The 9,933-nt window shown below is 38.0% G+C and overlaps 1 protein-coding gene across 1 annotated transcript; it reads right to left on the bottom strand.

Annotated features, from left to right (window-relative positions):
- Positions 1-908: 908 nt before the first annotated feature.
- Positions 909-7,401, bottom strand: LOC104610710 (stromal cell-derived factor 2-like protein). Its single transcript, XM_010277458.3, has 7 exons — positions 7,188-7,401; positions 6,973-7,101; positions 6,731-6,871; positions 6,502-6,642; positions 1,732-1,781; positions 1,504-1,636; positions 909-1,392 (listed from the first exon to the last, which is right to left on the bottom strand). Exons 2-7 carry the CDS (start codon positions 7,072-7,074, stop codon positions 1,309-1,311), a joined length of 651 nt encoding a protein of 216 aa, XP_010275760.1. The 5' UTR covers positions 7,075-7,101; positions 7,188-7,401; the 3' UTR covers positions 909-1,308.
- Between the last annotated feature and the right edge of the window lie 2,532 nt (positions 7,402-9,933).

A 9,933-nucleotide genomic window follows, 5' to 3' on the forward strand; every position in this document is an offset into this window, starting at 1 on the left:
TTTCTTCTAATATTGCTCACCAGGGCAAATCTAAATTAACCAGAATTGAGCTTGAGTTGTGCAGTTGGTTCCTTTCCTTTGGTTGGGTTAGCTTGGTTCTAACATCTATGCACTAGCTTGGGCTTGGTCAGGCCCTCATACACTTGAAGGTAGGCTTTAGTTGGCCATAAGCCTAATCTAATCCACCCAAAAATCCAAAGCCCAACGACCAAGAAAGGTATCTGGCATTCTCTTTATTTTATGCCATGGCTGCTGGCATTTCATCAAACCCACTACCCTCCCAATGCACGAGGATTTATTGGAGAGGGTAGAGGAGAGGTCTATGGTCACCTTGAATAAAGAGTTGATCAATGTTCCCATTGAACGCTCGAACAAATGATGGTGGATTTTCTTCACAGGCTGATCTTTTTAGAAGAATAAAATAATTGAATCACACATTGGATTATATGCAGAACCAAAATTTGATATTTCCTTTATTGGTATAAGTAAAAGATCTGTCCTGAGCAGATTTGAATAGTTTTGGGTAAAACAAATGAGGAGATTTTGTTGGGAACTTGGATGAAATTGATAATGAACCGTTATCAAAAGTGGTAAAAGGCAGGATGTGTGCAGTGTTCATGTGCAGATCTATAGACAACTTTTTGTAAGCTGGCCCAACCCTACATCTACCATATCTCTGCAACCCAAGCAAGGGATTCCAGTTCCCAGACAACAGATTTTGGCGGAAGTTGGAACCATTGAAAGTCCCAATGCTTAGGATCATTCCGAGATTTTGTGGGTCTGGATTTCAGATACTTTGGGTTCCCATTGGATTTTGAATTGTACAACCAGAACGCCCCCTTTGTAAATCTACACGAGTAATAGGATTTGGACTTCATTAAAGGCTACAGATGAAGTGGCAACTCTGATGAAACTAAACTAGAGATACAGTGGTATATCCAATGCCCTAGCATCAATTAATAATAAGATTTCTCGGTTTTGGAATTCAAAACAAACCCATCACAGTGATCACACTCATCTGAACTATAACAGTCACATTAGCAAGTTATATTCTAGTCAGAAGAATTGGTGTGGATATGTCGCATTTGCTGAGGCTCTACTAATCAAAGTGTTTCATCAGTCCCCTGGAGAATGAAAACTGGGGTTCGTGATTACAAATCATTGAATGGACTCACCTCACAATCACGGACGTCATCTTCAGACAAATATCCTTCTACACTCAGGACGGGCACATGACTGATACCAGCACCAACAAGCAAAAACCAACACCTACATTTGCTCTAATACATGAAATCAGGTAGCTCAGTTCTATTTGCTTTCATTAACTGGAAGGTATACCCCTTCTGCTGCCAACCACACGTTATCAGGACGCTTTTCTCGCACACCACAAACCTGTACATGGTTTCCAAAGCATTGCACCAATGTAAGCCAATATCATCTACCAAAAAGAAGCATGTAAAATTTGTATCACCGTGAAATTTGAGATAAAGATTCTCTCTTTACCTCCTGCTGACCCCCGGCTATCCGACTGTATTTCTTATCGTGACTATGTAGGTAACCACCAGTGTCTACGTGTTGAAGTCTGATTCTTTGATCTTGTTTCCAAGTTTTTCCACTCCCCTCAATAATCTCAAGCCTAAAAGGAAAATGCCAAGAAAAAGGAAATAGCAATCATCCATATCAACAGGATAGATGATGTAGGTATCATCAAACAATGATTATAGCTCTTACCTCCAGAAATCACCAGTATCAGATTCACCTTCTCCTCCAAAGCAGCTCACCTACACATTGCTTATTGTAAGTTAAAAACATCCAAAGTAAAAATCCAGTAAGGACTAATGTAGATACCACTGTACTTAACTCGGTAGTGGTTTGATTAAAAACAAAATAGTAGATTCACCCCAATGGTCATATTGCAGTAAAATGTCCAACAACAGCCAACAACAATTTAAACAAATTAAAATTAGTGAAGCTAAAAGCAAACTAAATGCATATTTCAAAGAAATTAAATGGAAAATAGATAATAGCAAAAGGTGGATTTGATGGATCTGAGTTGTGATTTGTAAAAGGTACATCTGAGAGAAGATGGCCTTGAAGAATTTGGCCAGATATTAGTTTTTTCATTTTTTTTTATCAATTGCCAGATATTAGTATTAGAAAAGATAACTAGCATAAAATACTAAAGCTAAGAAAATAGGGTTTTTTATAGCAGTTCTTTTTCTTTATAAATAAAAGAAAATTTGAAAGAAAAAATGTCAGGTGATACCCTCGCAAATCTAGCAAATAAGTGCAGCAAAGCAGCCATGGAAGCCCAATTGGTAATATGTGCCTATTGCATGATTCACATCACACGCCACGATTTTTTGAAACCTCTCCCATGGAATACCACGCCACTCCATCTCTCAAGGGGGAAGTGCTCGGCCTAAGGTGCCAAATTTTCTATAGTTCTTATGTTAAAAAAAGCACAAAATTAGAAGAATGCAGTATCCAGTGTCAGAATTTGTATCGTATCATGTTCATGCTATCAAAGGTAGAGCATTTTTGGGTATCTAGGGATCCAGGGTTTCATAGCACTACACTCGACATTATCCATAAAACCAATATTCAGGTATGACAACGGTTCCAACAGGCTCAGCTGGCAAGGTCTCTGGGTGATTATGGCGGAAACCAATTTGAAGAATTTCAGTTACATTAGGCTGAGGTTTGGACACAGGCCCATTCAAAATTAGTAAATGCTCAACCCAACCCTAGTTGCACAAATAGTCAACTTCATTGCAAAGACCACACCATCAAATAAAGCATGCTGAAGCCATTTTAAACAGGCTTTTAATTAAAAAAAATCATTACCGAATGTTGATCCCAGCAATCTGGGGTCTTGGGAGAGGTAGACTGGATACCATCCTAACCTTTGGAATCTTTTGCACAAAGTGGCCCCTCTCAGACCCGAACCTGTGTTGTCATACTTGCCAGACCAAGATTTTATCAATGCTCAGAGAATCAGACCAGACATTCAACCAGAAAGGGGAGAGCAGGTCAGAAGTTCAACCACAGTAAAACCAGAGGTTGAACCGAGATGTCATGGCATATACATGTATATACCACAGGATATATAAATATTATAAAAAATATATTATACAAGTAATGTTATACTTGAATGTGATGGACAGATTTTGATTTCTTTAATTTTTGAAGTAATTGATCAAAGTTTAAACCTCCCAACTCATTTTCTTTGAAATACATGTTCATCAATGCAATGTGTACATTACAGATTTCAAAAATGAACACAAATAAATTGGGTGGTTTTAAGAAACTGGGACCGGTTCACTGGTTTTCTGGTTAAACCAGCTGGTCAGCTGGTTTTGGGCAGTTTTCTACATATTCCGGTTTCTAGGGTATGACCGAACTGGATATAGGGCTGGGTCACAGTTTACCCTCATAAAAAGGTTTTTAATTGGGAAATAAAATACAAATTCCTTGGATACAGTTCAAAAAATGTATTGCTAACTGCTTCAAAAACCCATTTTGTCTCTATTTAGATATTAAAGCATGTCCTTTCAAATGGTAAATTCACTTATAAATTAAATTAACAATTCAGAGCCAAAGTTGGACTTCAATAAGTTTCCACTTACAACAGAAAAAAGAGTTGGGAGCTAAACATCTTAATGTCAATATTTTATTTTTAATTTTTGAAAAAAATAAAGAACCGTTTTTCTAATATTTAGGAAACTGAAAAGAAAATACCAAAAAGCATGCCAAAAAATCTGTCTGATGGCATGGATAGATTCCAAAAAAACAAAACTTTAATGCCTAACACCTCTTCAAACACCTGGTTACCTTTAACCATCAACCCAACAATGAAAAAGCAAAGCCATCCGATAAAATACATTGCAAACTGAGTTGTAAATGCAACTTAAAATCAATATCTGCTCTTAGCCATGGCAACCTATTTCTATATGGACTATAGAGGAAAAGATACTTTGAATTAACCAATGGAGTTGATTCTTAAAAACACATCATCAGAAAAACAAGTAATGGGGTGGTTTGAAATAGTGGAGGAAAGGTCCTACTGATCTTGTTAGAAGAGTAAGTGCTCAACTAGACCTTACCCCTTTTTGAACCAGACAAAGAGGGGGCAGGTCCAGTTGAGTTATTACCTTTTCATGTTTACAAGTTGATCCAATTACAATAGGGATGAACCCAATCCATAATCATCATCATTATCCAAGCCTTATCTCAACTATATGGAGTCAGCTACATTGTCATTCCATTCTGTTTAACGCCATATCCATTATTAAATAATGAGTGCTTAAATCATTTCTTACAACTTTGACCCATGTCCTTTTGGTCTATCCCTAGCCCTTCTAGCCCCTTCAACTTGCAACAGATCACTCCTTATGGGTGATGTCAATGGTCTGTTTTTTTATCAGTTTGCCGACGTTCTTCTATGCACACAACCAAACCATCTTAGTGTACTTTTCTTTCATTTTATCACCTATTGGAGCTACTCCTAGGTTCTTTCAAATTACTTCTGATCCCATCCTGTATAGTTTTTCCACTAATCCATCTAAGCATACACATTATGCCATACTCATATTTTGGACATGTTTCTTGACTACCCAACACTTAGTTCTATACAGCATATCTGTCCTTTCGATTCTTTTATAGATCTTTCCTTTTAATCTAAAAAGTATTCACCTACCACATAAGACTCCAGATGCAACCCCTCCATTTTGTCCATCCTACACTAATCCATACTATGAACCATAAAAGAAAATACCTATTGAACCAATCATAGGAATACCAATTAAAGTTCTTATTCCACATTTACTCAAGTGGTCATGTAAGAGGCATAAACAATAAAAAATAATTATGAAATAAGATGATATCCTTCTAAATAGGATAAGAGAATTCCTACTAATAACAGTATTACCATTCTCTTTCTTTCTCTCAATTGAAGAAATAATTGGAAAATAAAACAGCAAGTATGAAAATGAGTCATAAGCCCCAGTAGAATTTGGTATAAAACAAGAAATCCCCATGATTCAATCTATAGAAACCTGATTAGAGAATATAAATCTGGCCCTAGGACACCTAGACACCTGATTACAAAAGCAAAGGCTTTGGCAGTTAATATGAAGTGCTCATTCAATGGACTCTTAGGTCTGCAAATAACCTGGCTGTCTCTCAGGCAAGGGCAGGAGTTACAAGAAACACATCTAGCTTGGGGGCCCCAGGCCTGTAATAAAGGTGAAATAAAGCATATAGCATATAAAATGTAGGTCAGCCATAGGTTGTTTCTTGTACTTCCCTCATCTCTGCTTTACAGGGATGAATCTTTCATATTATAATTTATAATTAATGAATCCTCAAGCATTATTACTGATAAAAAAACAGAGGAACACTTCTTTGATCATGCAATATAGCTCCAAAACCTGAACAAGCATAACCTTCTAATCACGAACTAACTTGGGAACCTACATAAACAAATTAAGTGGAAAGAAACTAAATATATCAGGGTAAGAAATAATCCACTAGCTCTGATATGTGCCTTTGCACCATTCAAGAGATGGTGCATCTCTTGAATCATCTGAATTTATGATTTGGTACTTGATAGGCCAAATGTAGGTGAGGATAGTATGACCAATCCACCATCAAATTAATGTCATTGAGCTCATTATAGGTTATATGACAGACTAGTGTCATTTGGACTGATTATGGTGATTGGTAGTAAATATAATCCGTTAATGATAATGGAAATATAGTTCATCATATACTAAGGCAAAGAAAAATCAATATATAAACCTAAAAAAGACCAGCAACCCAGAAAGTAAAAGAAAAACAAAATGGGTGACTAGGCCGAGACATATAGCATATGCATATCATTATAACATAACCATACAAATAATGGAAAAATAATAATATGAGAAGGTAATAGCTTATAAAAGAGAAAAATAAATGGATTAACTTCATACAACAGTGCAATACTGAATATAGAAAAGAGTAAATAAGTGCGTGTATGTGTATGTTTTATCAGTATAGTTTCATTTTTCAACCCAACTTCTTTTACTTAATATACAAAATGGAGTGTTGTATATTATCATGATAAGGAAGGAATGAAGCCACGTGCACAATTCAGGAATTCTTTCCAATCAAGATGAATCATTTTATGTCAACAATTATTCTACAAAATGCAACTTTGAGAATTGTTAAATTCACACCCCTTGCTCAGCAAGCAATAAGCATTAATTGGTATGAAACCATTTTACTTAAAACCCAAGTCATCATTTATATTACAAGCATTGGAACACATTATAGCCTTGTTTTCTAAATTCCAATTAGCTCATAGACGTAAGCAACAATGCACACATGTTTTAAAAGTGTTAAAACGTTTCACTAAATCGAGAAAAAAAAAGGGAAACAGAGATTGTTCAATAACTTCAAACATCTGCAAATAAAAAGACAAGCTGACAAGCAACATTAGAAAGGTGCTAATCAACCAACCTCCAAGTTGCCCGAAATTGGGGATGCATGCAAGTGGCTGTGCAACCATCTTCGAGTCCTCATATGCTGTAGTCGGATAAGAGTTCCACTCTTAATTTTATCACCTTGTTTAGCAGATGGGTCTGGAACAGGCTTAACAATCTGCATGGAAATCGAAATTTAAAATTACTCCTTCTCCTCTTAATGGATCAAATGAAAATAAAATAAAACACACAAAAAAAAGAAGTACCCAGTAGCTGTTTGAGTCATCGACATTAGGGAAACCAGTAACCGACTGCTGCCCACTGCCCGAACCGTAAGGCACTTCATGTGAATGCAACCGGAATTTCGTCCTCTCGTGCATCAATTTAAGAACTGTCCCATAAGTAACCTGGCAGAAACCAACAAAGATGAAGCTTCGAGATGAGATCCCTTTCGAATTCAATCAATTCGGAGAAAGAAAAATTAGAGCCTTTTTACAGGGAGAAGTACCTCAACGCCTTCGGAGGCGGCGGAAGCGGGAGTGGGAGAGCCCTGCTCGAAATCAAGACCCAGGAATAGAAAGAGAGCGAGCGCGAAGAAACCAATCGCCATTAAGAAGAGGAGGGCGATGAACCAGGTCTGCTGCCAAAACGGAAAATCAGATTTAGAAGGCCCTGATTCTCTGTATACAATTCGAGTCGGTCCCGAAACAAGGGTTTGCGGACCTGGAGTAAAAGAAGAAGAAGAAGAGGAGGAGGGTTTCCTTCGGGAAAGGTTCTGCGGCCCTGAGGGAGCCACGGTTCGATCCGTACTGTCCAGAGCGGAGCTCCGGAGGCGATCCCGATCTCGGCGTCCGCAATCTCAGAAGGCGAAGTGCTTTCTACGTGGATCTTCGTCTCTTCGAGCAAATGTGCGCTGTTCTCTTCTTTCGATTCCTTCAGTGTTATTATTTGTCCTTTTGGGTCGTTATTTGGCTTTTTGTCTGCTTTCAGTCCAATTCTTCGGTCCGAACTTCGGAACAGAGCGAGAGTTCGATTGCTGATTCGAGGATGCCACGTTTGGAAGACGGTCTGAGCTAATGAAATTGTTACAGGTGGAATGGAGGTTACGCGGGACATTTTCATTGGTTGGAACTCGGTTAGGAACTTATGCCAGGTAGGTCCTTTCCTGATCTACCATTGTTCGATTTCTCCTTATTTGACTTAAATGCCCCCAATCCATTACACAAAGACCATCAATTTTGTTCTTTGCTTCTTTCCCCTGGTGCCCGTTTGGGAGGGTTTCATAACAGAGGCTTCTAGCATTCCCAAATGGGCCCCACCTGATTTACCAAAAAAAACCCACATGAAATTGGGGCCCCGCCCCGAATGGAGAATGAGGTGGGGACAGGGTTGCATATAATTCTTCACACCCGTCTTGAACCCAATGGTGAATTATTAAAATATTTTTAGGTTTAATAATAATTTTTAAAATTTCCTTAAATTTCCATCAAATTCCAAAAAACTTAGGATTTCATAACCCATTTCTACAATACCCTAAAATTCCAATAATTTAATATTTAAATACCCATTCAATATAAATGGTCAAACCCAAGCGGCTCTGGGTTGGTTTTTAAATCAATGGCTCAACCCAAGCGACTTCTTTGTTGTAGCTCCTCCGAAATGTAAAAATCGTCCATTATTAGGGACAGCATTTCACATTGCTTCGTGTTCGAGCCTTCGCGTTGTATCCGTTCATTTTGAGAAAAAAAGGACTGAATCCTTGCTTCAGCTGTTTCATTCCTTGCTTCCTGATTACTGATTAAGGCTCCAACAAGTTCAAATCAGCCCCCCACAGCCCATTTTCGCCGTGTATTGAGAATATTTCCCGATGATAATATCTGGATAAGAGCTGATAAGAGCAATTTTTAAATCCAAATATCAATAAAAATAATATTTTTGATATAAACTATCCATCTTCTTCCTCCTACAAACTATCCATCAACGCTGCCGCCCGCCATAGCTTCCAGCAACCTTCGACAATGCCTCTGCTCACCTCCGCCTTCGGGAATACAGTTGCACTCCTGGGTCTCCTTCCAATCAATGCCGGCATTGACGAAGGTTTCTAAAATTATCATCAAGATTATTAATAGAAATTGCACCCTAAACTACACCAGTTCCATGTCTGCTGATATTAATTTTCTCTTCCTGTGTTTCTGCTGAGATCCCTCCAGGCCATGGCTACCCATTCACTAGAAGATATATTGGCGTATCCGAAGCCACAACAAGAGAGGAAATCGAGGCCTCAGCCAGAGCAGGCGCTCAAATGTCCAAGATGTGATTCGACTAACACCAAGTTCTGTTACTACAACTACAGCCTCTCACAACCGAGGTACTTCTGCAAGGCATGTAGGAGGTATTGGACCAAAGGAGGATCACTGAGAAACGTTCCAGTGGTCGGAGGTTGCAGAAAGAACAAACGATCTTCTTCCTCAAAGAAGACACAGGACTCGTCTCTCATCACTACTAACTCCAATCAGCGTTGCCAGAGGTAGAGGTGAGAGGAGGCGTTGCCGGACAAAGGTTTCTATCAATCAGCGTTGCCAAAGGTTGCTGGAAGCAGCGGCAGGCAGTGGCGCTGATGAATGGTTTATAGGAGGAAGAAAATGAATAATATTTTTACCCTTATTTGATATATTTTTTAAAAGATTAACCTATTTGAGAAATTATATTAAAAATATTATTTTTATTGATATTTGAGCTCAAAAGTTGCCCTTATCAATTATAATCCCATTTTTATACAGTCCAAGAAAAATATTTATTTGATAAACAGTTTAACTAAATAAGATCTCAAACTCTATTGAATGAAATGCCAATATAGCACTAAACTGGTGCTGTTTTTCAATAAAACAAACACCATCTAGGTTTTTCAATAAAATAAGAGAAGAACAAGAAAGAACAAAAGCTACATTAGAACAGTAACAGATCGACAATGGTTAGTTAACCAATTTCACTATTTTATTTTAACAAGTGAAAAGTGCTCGTGCAAATGATTTTGGTGAGAGTAAATGGTGGAAAACCACCATGTATTCCAGCTTATGAATCTTTTGATCTCCCTACTGCATTACTGCATTTCAGGACATGGAAGTTTTAGAACTTGTTATGTTTGCAACTAAAACTAACTCCTTAACCAACCATAAAATGTGGACCTTGGGGCTTGGGCCAATGCCCCAACCCAATGTTAAAGCCTGAATTGACAGGCCCCAACTCATTTGAGCTAAATGCAACCCATTTCTAAGTGGGCTGAGCGAGTTTGAAGGCCTCCTTATTCATTGTTTGCAATTTTACCTTTTTCCTTTATTAGGAAAAATCTATGATACTGGAAAGACATTATGCCATAAGAAATTTGATTAGATGCCGGAAAGACATGATATCAAAAGGGATTGACCAATCAATCCCCCTCCCCCAATGAATTTTATAAAAAAAACACTTG

This window comes from Nelumbo nucifera, chromosome 8, assembly GCF_055504915.1.
Source record: "Nelumbo nucifera cultivar China Antique chromosome 8, China Antique-T2T, whole genome shotgun sequence".
Classification (NCBI taxonomy): Eukaryota; Viridiplantae; Streptophyta; class Magnoliopsida; order Proteales; family Nelumbonaceae; genus Nelumbo; species Nelumbo nucifera.